This window comes from Schistocerca piceifrons, chromosome X (assembly GCF_021461385.2).
Source record: "Schistocerca piceifrons isolate TAMUIC-IGC-003096 chromosome X, iqSchPice1.1, whole genome shotgun sequence".
Taxonomy (NCBI): domain Eukaryota; kingdom Metazoa; phylum Arthropoda; class Insecta; order Orthoptera; family Acrididae; genus Schistocerca; species Schistocerca piceifrons.
Window position 1 is genome coordinate 409,279,703 of NC_060149.1, and position 15,806 is coordinate 409,295,508.

General features: G+C 35.7%; 1 protein-coding gene across 6 annotated transcripts in view; it reads right to left on the reverse strand.

The window, feature by feature from the left end:
- LOC124721726 (phosphatidylinositol 4-phosphate 5-kinase type-1 alpha-like) overlaps positions 1-15,806 on the reverse strand; it is a 315,644-nt gene that overhangs the window by 231,871 nt on the left and 67,967 nt on the right. For all 6 annotated transcript variants that reach the window (XM_047246822.1, XM_047246821.1, XM_047246823.1 and 3 more), the window contains exons 10-11: positions 14,758-14,890; positions 7,835-7,922 (exon numbers count right to left, since the gene is read on the reverse strand). In XM_047246822.1, coding sequence (XP_047102778.1) covers positions 7,835-7,922; positions 14,758-14,890 — 221 coding nt within the window. The remainder of the gene's footprint in view (positions 1-7,834; positions 7,923-14,757; positions 14,891-15,806) is intronic.

The window sequence follows — 15,806 nt, forward strand, 5'->3', positions numbered from 1 at the left end:
AATTTCTCTGACTGTATTCAATATTTCACACACAACATGGTTAGCCAGTGTCCAATGAGACAAATATTGTTTACTGCTGAATTCACTGCATCCCATGATTCAGGTTACCGAATATGTTTTGTAACAGTTGATACAACTAAGAGTTTCTTAAAGTATGTTCTTCATAAAGGCCATAATATTTTGTGCATCTTACTTCACTGATACTTTTACTAAAACACTGAGGTATGTTAAATACAACTATAAATTTTTTGGTCTGCATTAGACCGAAGGAGACACGTGTGTCTGATATGCCATGAAGAGTAACTCATTTGCTAGTTACTGTCACACAAGTAGATATGAATGAGTAATGTGAAAATGTTTCATATCCTCCATGCACAACATCCACTACTGATGCCTGTATTTCCTTATTTGTGATCATGGCTCATCACTCAATGACAATTCCTTGTTTATGAATCATCACCTACAAGTATTCACACCAAAAATTTAAGGTGTTCTCGGGCAAATCATTAATCAATATATTCATGCCTTTGTTTCAATTAAGGCCAAAATACAGGACATCTTTCAATAAGGGCCAAAACTACAATGTATGGTGACATGAGAAGTTATTCAAAATAGGGAAACGCCGGTTAAAAAGAAAATTTCTACATTAAAAACAGAGGTTTTGCAATCAAGAATTTGACTATTGACAGAAATGAAATTCAATTTGTAGCTAATCAGTTAAAGTCTTTCTATGGACAGTAAGAATTAATGCAGTAAATGTTAATTTAAACCCACTTTCCTGAGGTATGCACAGTTCTTAAAAAGTTACGAACATTTGTCAACCGCTAAAAGAACCATATTTGTTTCTTGACTTCTTTGAACAGCTGCAATAAAGTCCATAACATCTGAACCTATCCAGTTTCAATAAATCAATTATGCTCCTATGATGACCATGGACATAATCATGAGTCATTTTGAGCAATTTTTATATTAGAATAACAGTTTCAGTTCGTATTTTAAAAATCAATATACATAAATTCTGAGAAATTCTGGAGGTTTTGTAGAAATTATTTTTACTTTTCTCTCTCAAATAGGCCAGCAGAAAAGCAACTGACTAAATGCAATATAAAAGAAGGATTAATACACAAAATAAAATATTATTATGCAACAACAATTCCTGTGTGATGAAAGGTATCGCACAAAGTAATAATTTTTCATACAATTTGTTACTTGGAATTGCAATGCAAGGTTATTAACATAAATCTTTATAATACTGTTTTCAAACAAAATTACTTTATAACATGCTTACACATATTCTGCACTGAGACATGCAATGAAGTATAACACGTAGACCTACAGACAATAAAAATGCACAAAGACAATAATATACACACATTTCAATTCTTCAAGTATAACAATACACAACATTAAGACATTGTACAGTATTTACAACAACTAAATATATAATAAGCCAGCATACAAATAGAACACATCTGAAATAAATAACAGACAGTAACAAACTCTTTCCTTGTCTTACAAAATAAAATAAACAAACAAAAACAAAAGACTTTTATGATGACATCTTGCCTAAAATGCTACAAGCATTAACTGCTATGTGTAACATGAAGTCCAACTGTATTACCAGCTGACACACAATGAAAGCCTTAGTTATAGGAGATACAATAATATACTTTTAGGAATAAAACATTCACCATATATGAATTAGATACTCATAATGAAGAAACCTGTTCTTTAGAAAATTATGTACACTACCTGTACAACTGTTCATTTGGCATTAAACAGTCACAGCTCATTTGTACTGCCAGTTACAACTTCTGATCATTTAGAAACCTTTTGTAGCTTACCAGATGTACATCTACACCTAAGCAATCCACCATGATTTAGAAATGTGTTTTCAGTGTCATGTTTGAGAAAACTGCCTTTCAACATAATGAATCATGTGTAATTTCCTGTAAACTACTGTGTATCTTCAGTCTAAATGCTTGCATAGTTTTGATGTGGTCCATTCAGTTCATGTCTCTAAATGAATAAAACTACAGAAACATAAATTAGCTTTCTTCTTTGGTTATTTAATTTAAAAAGGAGCTGTGTTTGTTGCAAGATGTCCATGAAGAAAGTGTGTGGAGAGCTGGAACTAATACTGATGAGCCAAAATATTGTAACCACCTGCTTAACAGCTTGTTTTTCCATTTAAGGAAATAAATACATCACTGATTCTAAGTATCTGGGATCCGACAGTTTGTTGCTATGTTTATGGAGGTCTGTAGCATTATATGTCAATGTACAAGTCATGTAAATCACATAAATAACTGAAACTTTCTGGCAGATTAAAACTGTGTGCCTGACCGAGACTCGATCTCGGGAGCTTTGCCTTTCGCGGGCAAGTGCTCTACCATCTGAGCTACCGAAGCACGACTCACGCCCGGTCCTCACAGCTTTACTTCTGCCAGTACCTCGTCTCCTTTTGTAAAGTTTGGAAGGTAGGATAGCCAACCATTTAGCACCTAGCGGTAGTTTCACTATCCTCCTACTTCTTTCTGTAGACATGACAGCAGCACATGAACATTCAACCAGCTTTGCCATTTTCAAGATAGTTGTTCACAAGCTCCATGCAATAATAATCTGCCTTTTGTCAAAGTCATTTATCTCAATGGATTTCCCCATTTGCAGCCCATATCATCAACACGGTAATCCCCTGTCTGTGTCTGCTCCACTTACACACGTTTTTTACCACGTCAAGTGCCCGCAAAGACTCCAGGCAGCATCCACTGTTGCAGTGGGCAGTGGTCGTAATGTTTTGGCTTATTAGTGTATGTTATAAACTGCTTATGGCTGTGAAGCACATCTACAGATAGTGAGCATCATATTGGTCTCTCATTACTGTGAATGCGTATCTGATCTCTCAAGATTTTCCTGCTGGCAGCCAAGATCACAGAGGATCCCTGCCTTGCACCCACCTAGTGATGTGCAGTGATTAAGAGACTGAACCCACATTCAGGAAAAAATTTCAAATGCCCAGCAGGTCATTCATATTTACAGTTTTTGTGGTTTCACTAAATCACTTAAGGCAAATGCCAGGATACTTCCTTTCAAAGAGACACAGCTGCTGAACCTGAGCGTCTGTTTCACCCCTAATGGCTTTATTATGAATGGTCTGCTAAACAATAATCTTTCCTGCCTCTTTTGCATGTATATTTCACTTCAACAACAGTGGCAGATTACACGTGGTCTTGAGGATGGTGTTCCAGAAAACGTATGTCAGAAAAAGCCACAAACAAGTCTGAGGCAGAGGCTGCCACTAAAAATGAGTCCCAGGCTGGCAATACTTATTATGTATGTAGCAACACTTATTACGTTTGTGCAGCAATTTCTCACTCAACTTTATTCAAACAAAAACAAAGCAGGAAAGTCGCATAGGCCATCCCACAAGCAACTGAAAATATAGGGTACAGTGAGCTGTGGACCACTGGCAATCAGCATGAACACTGCATCTCACCTAGATGATGAGACCAGCCTCAGTTCCCTTCAAGGACTGTAAACATAAGTGTTCAGATTTTTAAAGTATCAATCCAAGAGCAAAACCAGTCCTCTGCTTTTGATGAAAGTGGGAGAGGATTATGTAAATCTTATTCCTTCTGAAATGTACTAGACTGCATATTTCACAATGTGCACTGTATGATGGAAATCTGTGCAGTTATCATGGGCAAATGAGGGACACAAATGACTGCAAGTAGTCATTGTAGGGACATGGTGCTTGGGTGTAGGACAAGTATTTTTAACTTTTTTATGTGTAATGTGAAATTCCAAGTTTTTTAATGAATGCCTGCCACACTGCAAATAAGATAGGAACAACAATGCTATGATACCAGTAGTTAACTGCCAACGTGTTTCAAATTTCCTTATGCTGGACAGGCACATGAACCCAGAAACCAACCTTTTACAAGCACTACTCTTTCTTCCAACAGTCCTAGTCCTGTAAGGTATGAAAGGGAATTAATGTGACGTTTGGAAAGTAGGAGTTAGGTACTGGCATGAATGAAGATGTGGGTCTGGTCATGGGTCATGCCCCAATAGTTCAGATGATACAAGCATTTCTCACAAACAATGAGGTTCTGTGTTCGTATCACAGTCTGACACACAGTTTTAACCTGGCAGTTCCAAACAGTCCACGTTCGACTGCAGAGAGGAAGATTTGTTCTGCCAAAGTGTTAACTACAAAATCAAACAATTCGTTTTTCTACAGAAAGTGGTGATGCTTTTATATTAGGCATTAACATCAGTATGAAATACAAAGTACTGGGCTGGAAATTTTTAACAAGAAGTGTTAGACTTATAAAAAATGAAAAACATGTATGTGTGCCTTGTGAAAACAATAATACAAAAAACATTATTAAATGATCAGTTTTTAGCTAAATAACATGAAATTGGCTTTTTTAACAGATATCATGATATTTTTAATTTTGCTGTATAAAAATATTATAATTCTCAGGATGGCAGTTTATTAATAATCCTAACTGACAGATAATGAATGATAAAATTGCATTTTGTCCTCTACTCTCGTCAAGCCAGAGGCTCATGTATAATTTTAAAATAATGGTTAATTTCCTGAGTAACAATCGTTGATGTGATGACGAAAATACCACCAAATTTGACCAAAGTAATACTGAATCTGACAACATAATTGATTTTAGGAAAAAAACACAAAATTTGCCAAAAACACCACCAAATTTGACAATAAATAACACTGAAGTTGGCAACAATAAATAACAGCAAAACTGGTAAAAAATAACACAGAATATGTCAAAAAAGCAACAAATTTGGCAACAAACCTCACACCCAATTTGGTAAAAAGGTACTAAATTTGCAACAAAAGCACCGAATTTGGAAATAAAGGGCAGTGAATTTGGAGAAAAGTAACAATAAAGTTGGCAAAAAATAATACCAAATTTGGCAAAAAAAACAACACTGAATTTGGCAAAAAATAGCACCAACCTTGGCCACAAAAAAAGATTTTTTCCTGTCCCTATTTTAATAACAAATGGATGTGGTTAGGTTGTAAAGTATCAAGGAAGTCACTTGCAAAGTATCTTAGAAAAACTATAACATCATTACACTTCAGTAAGGTATACCAAACGCAACATCTACTGATAAACATGCCAGCTTCTACCGTCTGTACATTCAGCAATAGTTTGAGGACACTTGTCCTTTCCTGTCCTTGCATCCCACTTCAATAGCCAATATTTTGTAACCTTGAACGGAGAGCATGAAAGAAACCATAAAAGAAATCAAATTCTATTTAATACCAAAGGTTTTTGTGTTGTGCCACTTTTTCCAACTTTTAATGGGAGCTATGACACAAACCATCTGCAAAACACAGCCTGAACACTATGAAAACTGAGTTCATCAGGAAGGCTCGTAGGTTAAGTTAATAGGTACAAAAGGAGGTGAATTGTGAAAGATCCTGTATATCATCTGAAGATGGATAGTATCATACCAAATATGTAGTGATTAATAAAACAAGTGACATGACTATGAATATTATGGTTTGATAATCAGCTGTTTTTCAGTAAAGATAAATTAACCTTCAACCAGTAATACAATTACTGCAACAAACCTGAACAATTTGCTGGAAGAAAGTAATTTTCAGCAAAATATTGACAAAGACTGTCAATTACAATAATTTATTGTATTGCAAGACCTTTATCAAGCTACAGTGACCTTGTATACAGAAGATAAACATACTCCAGTAACAGTTACAAATCAGTGTAATACACTGTGTGTGTGTGTGTGTGTGTGTTTGTTTTCCAATTAAGACATTTCCCACAATAAAATGGCTTAAGCCAAGAAGTAACTGCCAAAGCAAATAAAACTGCACCTGTTTCTTGTGACAGGTGTTGCGCAATGGTGCAGCATACACTGAAATTGAAGTTCGCCAGCTGATGCAGCATTTTCCACTGCCCTGCCATCTGTCCAGTGCAGATCGTGTTTTTAACTGTGCCAGCATGCTATGGCATCCACAGGGAACCTTTTTCTCGAGAAATCTTGAGGAAGATATCGGGTAAAAAGTAGTTACTTGACAATTAACTTCTTATATTTTCATTATTAGTTACAGTTGTTATGTTTTGAAATTAAGTAATCCTTTTGTGGAGTTTGTACTGAAAACTAATCACAAAAATCTTAAGCCTCCTGTTGCACTTTAGGTTATATAATGCTGGGTAAGAAATGAGGCTAACAGGTTGACACTGTTTTTAAAGCTGAAAGTAGATTCACATCCATTCCCAGTGCACATTAAATAATTTGAATATAGCTGCAGACACGTGCAGTGTGAAACTGATTTGTTCAATTAGATAATCCTTTTTATGTCTGCAGTGTGAAAGCTGAGTGACCAATAAACATAAAACAACATTTAATAACTGCTCTCATTCTTAAATACACAATGAATATAGCCTAGCTATTTGCGCATTGTGAACTACGCTGCTTCTTCAAACCCACCCCTTTCAAAGGTAAGTGGTTCTCACACCTACATTGGTTCTTTACAGACAATAAGTGATATATGTAACAGGTTTGGTTGAAACCAATCCTGTGGTTTAGGAGGAGATGTGATACATAAATACATCAATATTTATAATACATATGGGTTCACATACAAAAATGATGCTTCTTTCCTGAGGAGTTGAGAGAATCACAAACAGGTATGAGCACAGAAATTCAAACACTTCAAGAAAGGTCATCTGCTAAACAGAATTTCATTTGATGTCACCATTTTAAATTTGTTTATTTCATTTACTATTGTTTCCAGCTACCTTTTGTTTATGAAAGACAACTCTGAAAGCTTACGCCAGCAACTATGTATCTGTAATTCTTCAGGCCTTCTTGGTGATCTGTTGACAACTTGAGGTGTCGGACATTGTGCTAATATCAGGCAGAATACCTGACACTTCAAAGATGTCAACAGAATGCTGGGAAAGCCTGATGCTGGTATCTGGCATAATGGCTGACACCTCACAGATATCAACTATATATATGTTGATGATTATCGTGTATTATTTTGATTCTACTGGTTGAACATTGTTACAACAAACTGCTTTTAGACTCGTTTTCATCAAATTATTGCTTTTTCATTTTTATTTTCATTATTTTCTTTTTTGCCTGCATTATTGAACGTCCTGCATATTACATTTTCATGTCTAATAGACTAGATGTAGCTATATTTACGGCTGCCACCACTTAACTACTACTATTGCTGACTTTTAACTATAATTATTTTAATAAGTGCCATATACCAGAAAAATTTAATTTGAAGATAGACCAACACAATTAAGTATTTTCACTGTTGTGCAGTTAGCACTGACATCTGTTAGGTGCAAAAATATCACATCTCTGAAATAGACACTCATTTCAGTTGGATCAATAATATTATAACTACAGCTGTTATCAATTATTTTCATGTTTCAATCTGCCTGTTTATGTGTAACTTTACTCGTTCCACTTCCCTAAAATCTCTCCATGATCAGATTTAAGACACACAATGTATGAATACAGGAACAAACTTAAACCACTAGCTGTAATTACAAGTGAAAACACTGATTTATTGCACTTCACAAAATACTACCACTATTTTATTAAACCCCTTCTAAACACTCCCACTGTATTTCATAAATAAATGCCTGCAGGAAGAAGGAAAAAAGCTTGTGTATTGGGCAATTCAGTGAAGCCGCTGGTAATAAAGTGGCTTCATGTTACACAAGTGAGGTTCACCATACCAAGAATGCTATTAACTGAAAGGTGTTTTTGCATCAACATGAGAATTCTGAATATCAAAGATTTAACTTACGGGATGGTATTTTCTTGAACACTGTCTTCGCCATAAAGCCTTGAAACCTTTCTGCATAAAAGGCTGGCCTATGCACTGAAACGGTGTCCTGAAAATGTAAGCATGGATAACAACAACAATAATAATAGTAGTAGTAGTAGTAGTAGTAGTAGTAATCACAATTGTTATGCTTCAGAATAACTTTTGTTCGATACATTGAAGCAATTTGGTGATATAGGAAAGAAGGAAAGAAAAATAATAAGGAAAATCTTGGAACCAAAATATGACAATGGGAAATAGAAATTTAAACATAATAAAGAAGCTTGTGAAAGAATAGAAACAATATTAGATAACTGATGAAGAGAGGAGTTTTATTCTATGAACACATAAAAACGCTGGTTAAAAAAGGATAGTTAAAGACTGTTTAGTTTTTTGACAGAATCCCAAAAGCATCAATAACATGTATCAAATAAGTTAATGCAGACCCGAAGGAAACTGATGAAACAGAGGAAGAAATAGGAGAAAGAAAAGTTCAGGGCAAAAATAAGTTACATGGCTTCCAAGAAAAAACAAAGCCAAAGACAGGCACAATATGGGCAGAAGAAAGTGGAGAAAACATAGTGAAAGAATAAACTACTGGAAAGAAAGGAAGGGGAAAAAACAAGACAAGTCCCTCATGTGGTCATTGGTAGGCCACACATGGAAGCATGCTCCTTATCAAATAACCATCAAGAACATTCCTTCCTGGACAAAACTGTACTTCAAACCTGACTTGATGACAACTTTAACTTCGAATGAGTGGGTTTCTACAGGTGTGGAATTGGTGGACCACCTGAATGTTGTCATTCTGTATTAGATAATGTCAAAGAATATATTTTTGATGATTTTGTTTCTGTTGTGTCTAATAAACTAACTGAGAACACTAGTTGTGTCTATCTGCGATTCAGCATCTCCACTATATGGCAAGTAGCAATTTTCCTTTTCATAATATTTAAAACACTATTAAAATACATGTTGTGGCAATACAAATGAATTACAACTTACCATGAAAACCATAAGATGAAAGTCTATTTTAATAAAAGAAAGTATCTGTAAACACAAGTGCTCCTAGGTTGGCATGAATTAGTAAGATATTATGCACTTCGAACTTTGAAATTGACTGTGCTCACTTGCTGTCCTGTGTCACACTAAAGTAGTATTGAAAACTTTGCGGTTGGATTGTATGCATAAAGTAGTCAAGTTAAGAAATCACTCATTGCCATACTTTCATAAAGAAAGTTATGTATTCACAAAAACCAAAAATTATGTCAGCAGAAGCAAAAAACATTGGGACTCTATACAGGATCTATAAGATCTTTTCAGGTCCACTTCTTCAGTGTAAACAAAACAAAACAACATTGGTAACATATGGGCGGGCCCACATGTTGCAGTGGTTGCTCCAACTGTGCTTCGGAAGCTTCGCTGTGAAGCACTTGCACATCCTCCATACATGGCTGATCTTTTCCCATGTGATTTGCATATTTTGGAGCCCTGCAGAAAGATATTAATGGGCACTGATTTGCTTTGGATGAAGAGGTGCACACCTGGGTACAATCATGGTTCCACAAGCGACCAACCACAAACATTTTTCCATGAAGGCACTGACCATCTTGCCTCACAGCAGGATAAATGTATTAACAGTTCTGGTATTTACTTTTGAAATAATAAACAGATCTCTTACTTTTTTGTCACCTATTCATTTGTCAGCCCTTTGTAATTACAACAATGAACCCTGTCGTCATATTTTTATTCTAATGATGATGTAGGTTTTCTTATTTTACAGTTATTGAGTGCAATGTAATGCTGAATGATCTTTACAGTCACCAACAAATCTTAACAATTTTTCTTCCATTGAAATTTAATGATTATTTTGATACTGTTAATTCAATGTGTGTACTGTTGTTATGAATAATTAAATGCAAGCTTCTGTCTACAGGAGCAAAGATAAACTTTGGCTATAGCCCAGAGCTATACATCACTTCTGACAAATTTATTTAACCTATTATCGCTATCATCCGACTTTCTGGGAAGTGTCATTTGATGTAACGAGACACTCTACAGCTTCTACGGGATCACATGAAAAATTAAAGATCTACATATGTAACACATATTTATACCATAGTTTAACTAAAACCATACTTATAGTCCGTTGTTCCAATAATATTAATCAACATAGTTTGCTTCATACTTCATATCACCTTTTACAGTACCATTTATGCAAGTGTAATGCTTCTTTGTGCATCTCCTTTCGCAAAAAATATTTTTACGTTATATGACAGGTCAAACGTTGCTCATCTTGCAGTTGAATCACGCACCACTGTTTGCAAAACACCTCAAATTGCAAACGACATCTCTTGTATTTGACATCAATTTGAATAATCTGACATAACAAACATAGTCGTCAATTCACAAGCTGCTGATGATACAAAAATGACAACAGAGTTAACTGTTGTTATAACTGTATAACAAATATTACGATTTTTTTACACAACTGAAATGACAGTCATTATAAAGGTTCTATATGTTACAGTCAAATGAATAATCAGCTCGCTGCATTGCTACTTCCACTGTTCTCAAATATACTGACCATTAGTTACTTGAATAAATAGGTGCTGCACTCTGATTCACATGTGTATGACATGGCTTGGTACCATAAGAAAACAATGACAAGGATACACAATTAATAGCAAGACAAATGTTCATAAATTACCGGTATTGCCTCAGAAAGATAAGTGTAAAGTGGCATCCAGAAAATGTTTGGCAACTCAGTTGACAGTCAGATAATCCAGCTACAATCTTGGAAGGATGTCGGCTTAGTTCACTAGACAATCACAAGTAATTCTGATGAAATATTCTAAACAATTCTTCCCTAGTAACTGACAGTTAGTCAGAAAATTTAACTGACTGACTGCAAGAAGGTTATTTTACAATCAAATTATAATTTCTCTCATATTTTACTGCGTGAGATATCTGCCTCTTTCTGCCTTAGCCACTATTACAGCAATGAGAAAGCATCTAGGTTTCTTTTATGTGCATTTAATGGCCCAGAGGAACTTATTGGAATACGGTCAATCTGAAGCTCCAATTTTTCACAGTCTATGACTGCTTGTGATGCCTGCAAGAAGCCACATCCAAGCATAACATTAAGGCTACTTTTTGCTGAAACAACAATTTCGAAGCGCTCTGTTCCGACATCCATAGTTATTCTCATAATACCAGTGCCTGTCAGCTTGTGACACAGCAGATGAATTATTACCATCTGTTATGTTTTTCTCCTTCCATAACTAAAGAATTTTTTCCCTAATTTTCAATATATTTACCTGCTGACACATAACACTTACTTAAAATTCTCAAGTTCTTACTTCAGTTGGGGTTTCACTTAATTTTATTATTTTGGCTGTTCTGATTCCATTGGTGTACTTAGTATTAATTAGAGCACTGTTACATAAACGTTACAGTTAACTAAAGTTAGCACTACAGTTCGATACATGCAAGAACTTACAAGTTAAACTTATATTTGAGGAAGCTAACCTACAGCACTTGAAAGTTAAGAATTCTGACTTTCCAGTAATGTTTCTAATATTACCTCAAACTAATTATCTACCCAACTAATTGAACTTTTGAAGTTCATAAGCAGAATCATTTTCCATCACAGGTTTTGTCATGCCTACTGTTAGATTCTGAACTTTGACCATCAACTTCTGTTACTTTTAATTTTCTTGTAGAAGACAACATACAGCATTCATTACTTAACTCATTACTTAATAACTCCATTTAATTTACTCTAGTTTGCAATATGGCACTTACTCATGCAAACAAAGGGAGCTACATCATATAACGATAATAGTGACCATGTATCTTTCTAAATTTCTGACTAACAACATTTTCTATGAATAAAAATCACAATTGTAGTTCATCAAAACAGTATAATCCAACCTACCCAAATTTTAAAGAGCAACGTAATTTTCAAACTATTCACACATCTAAGTAGTTGGACATCACCCAAAACTGCCACTTTGTGGTTTGAGTGTTGATGAGTAAGACCTATGTTCGAGTGTGCACTCTGTGTTGACTTACATCATAAACATATTTGTTCTATATGTGAAAATTTGTGCACTGGTCACTGCAAAATTAAAAAACTGTTATGTTTAATAACTTTCATATGAACTGTGCTATAATTAGCAAGAGTGTCTAAGGTAATTTTCATTGGAGTGAACTACTGTTGGACTCTGTGATTCATGTTATGAACTGATTTAAATTCACTACTGCAGTGTAACTGTCTGTAGCAGGAAAGTGAGAACTTTGATGATTTCATATAAATGTGAAGTGGTTTTATCTTGAGCCAGAATTGAGCAATTTACTTCGCCACTGTAACTATGGGTGCTTATTCTGGATAGTTGTGCTTGTAATTTTCCTTAGTGTAAAAACCAGTCACTGCAATTAATGGCTCTGAGCACTATGCGACTTAACTTCTGAGGTCATCAGTCGCCTAGAACTTAGAACTAATTAAACCTAACTAACCTAAGGACATCACACACATCCATGTCCGAGGCAGGATTCAAACCAGACTGTAGCACCTAGAACCGCACGGCCACTCCAGCCGGCACTGCAATTAATAACTGAGCTTTGAAAGGAATACAATGTGTGTGTTAGCGTCATCTAAAATGCAGTACTGTGCACATCTTTGAGCAATTATCACCCACACTCATTTAAACTTTCTGTTTTGAGGTGATCAAAACTTGTGAAACCTCCACTTGGTGAAGTCCTGTATCATGGTACTTGATAGACTTCTGCTGTGACCTTCATTAGGTGTGAAACGTTGTCGGCTTCTGTGACTTTAAGGCTCACTGTGTGAAACAGATCCGAAACACACTGTATACAGGGTGGTGAGAAACAGTCTGAAAAGCTTGTAAGGGTGTTGCATGGTATGTTGCACTGAGAAATAACTGTTATGAAAAGATTTGGTATGTTGCTCTGTCTGTCTGTAGTTGTATATGGCATGCCACTTGAATTTGCGTGCAACTTGAATTTGTGCACATCACCCTCATTAGCTTCAATGCTAATTACCTCAGAAATGGCACAATGTATCAAATTGTTTTCTTAACAATTATTTCTAGGCACAACCTACCCTGCAACACTCTTACTACTTTTGAGACAGTTTCTGACCACCCTGTATATGGCTGTCATCTCACCCAAGCTTTCGGCTCTTTAATTCAGTTGTTCTTTGGCCAGTTGGACCTGCTGCCAGCTGTCATCACATGCCCTTAGTTTCCACCTGAAATTTGTTACATGGCTTGAGCTCTTCCTCATCATTCTTGAACCATTGCTGACAGCAACATCCAAGTAAAAGTTGACTTGAAAAAACACTTCAGGTCTTCCTACCTGTTGTTTTTAGTGACATAGAAGAATCCCTTTAGTTGTTTCATTAGGTAAAGGCCATGGTCTCCTGAAAACAATACTGGATGCTAGATATGCAACTGACTCACCTATACTTTTGTATTGATTAGTACCTTGACAATTCCGACTCTATGGCTGTTTGTATTTGGGTTCCTGCCCATGAACGTGACATTTTGTGTAGCCTATAAGAGACACAACAGTGTTGATGTCTGCGTTACCTAGCACCTGTTATGATAGCAGCCATCGACAAGAATTAACGCTTCACACCGAAAGCAGATTTATTACGTGGACACAAAGGGGTAAACAGAGATGAACTACTTGCCTCGAAAGTGAGTGCTCCTATTTACATACACAGAATGTTCTGGTAAATTCCATAAATAAGAAAGTCAAAGAACCTTTGTGAAAATATGAATGTTAAATAATAAAATTTCAGGAGGCAGGAATTTAACCTGTGATACACGTGTCACCAGCCAGCAACTATAACCGCTACACCACGGCAGATGACGTACAGCACTTGGCAGTATTATTCTCAGCTGTCTGGATTAAGTGTAACTGCACCCTCTCTGCAGCTTCTTTCAGATGTAAGAAATTTGGATCTTTGTCTTCATCACGTTATGGCATTGAAAAAATTAGCCATCGTCAGTGCTATGTCAGCTGGAAAAGATAAATTAGTCCTGTCTTCCATTATGGCATAGGTGGGTGTCAATCTACCTTTACCAGAGGCCTTCATGATTGACTTACATTCTACTGTGGCTGGTGTGGCATAATTAATGGTTGTAAGTGTTCTACTTTTGCTCTCACAACCCAAAAAGCTACCAGTTTCTCTCCAGACTGTCTGGCCTTGAACTTTCAGAGTGCCCCTCACCTGCCCTTGACTGAAATGCAGCATTTGTTGTTCCACCAGCTTGCAAGTTGCCTCTACGGGTATTCCAAGGTCTTTGATATGCATGTCTCAGTATTTTGGTGGATTACACTCTGCAGTCTCACGGTCTGTCACAGAATTATTCAACAGAAAGCCTGTAGCTATGGGCATTTTCTTCTGTGCAGTCCATGGATAAACTCAACCCATACCAGTGAAGTTTTTCTCACTCAAAAGGTTACAGATGCAGATCTGTACCACCTTAATCCTTGCCTTTAATTGAACACAAAAGAAAGTGAAAGCTTACTGATCTATACTAAGTCATATGCATGGCACAGTTCAAACGCTAGATTTTTAATAAACGTGCCAAATGATCAGGCAAAACTGGCAGCACTAATTTCATTGTGCTCGTGATTGTACAAAGTGACGTGTTGCAGCAACAGCTCATACTCCCGCCATGTAAAGAACAATATTCACATTCCACATTCAAATCATCATCTTCACGTAGATTTTGGAGAAAATGGTTGCACACACGAAGTAAAAATCACAAAATGAAATAATTATTTCTTACCAGTAAACTGATAAGAAATAAACAGCAAACAGACTTGTGCACTAAAAATATGACTCGATATTATGTAACTACACTCACCCCATCATGTATCATAGCTTTCCAAGTATGTTCTAACTTCTTCTTTAATCGATAACTCTGCAGAATATCAATGATGCCAATAAATAGTAGGAGACGTTCACCACGAGCATTTCTGGCAGGAATCCCACCTGGTCTAAAGACACAACAATAAATTAATGGAATATGCAGAACAGCATCAATGACTGTACGGTAATAAACCAGTTTCTTACTTTTCTTTTCAGGTAAATCAGAACACCAGAAATTTTGTTGCTGTATTCATGAACAGTTTGTTGATGATTTAAATGATCTATTCTGTTTGTAATCATACAACAATACAATGTACATGAAACTTACTTTTCTTTTTTAATTCATGCACTTCAAAATTTACTAAGTTTTGAATATTAAATACTGTTAGCAGTATTACAAAAGGTCTTCAATATTAACCTTTTCATTGTACTAATAGGCTTATCAATGGAGTTCTACAGTATACTAATAACATGTTAGTTTCAAAATTACAAAAAGCAATCAATAGCTTTCAGTCTAGGTTGGTAAGTATCACATACCAGAAGTTGTGTATCACCAATTCAAGTTATTTAGAGGGAAATTTTATTAGTTCCTGACAAGAATAATGCAACATTCTCAACGTAAATATCAATCTTCAGTTGATAAACAGCCTCTTGTTTCACAACACTTAAAGTGTGAGAGAACTAAGAGATTAGTTTCACTTCGTAGCACACAAGAAAGAAAGGAAGGAAGGAAGGAAAGAACAACACTACTAAAGGAATTGCCACAATTCCACATATGAGAGAACTAAGAGACTAGTTTCAAATCCTCGTGCACCAGAAAGAAAGAAAGTAAGGAAGGGGAGAGAGTCTGTTAAAGGAAAAACAGTTATATTTGGAGATGGTTAATAAAGTATATGCACTCCATTTGAAATTTGTGAGAATGTCATCTTCATCAGAACTATGTCACATTTTCCAAAACACACTTGACAGTTTTATCAAGAAAAACTGAAAAATATCTGATAATCTGTTTGATGGTAAACAGACACACTCCCCATCACTGTGAAA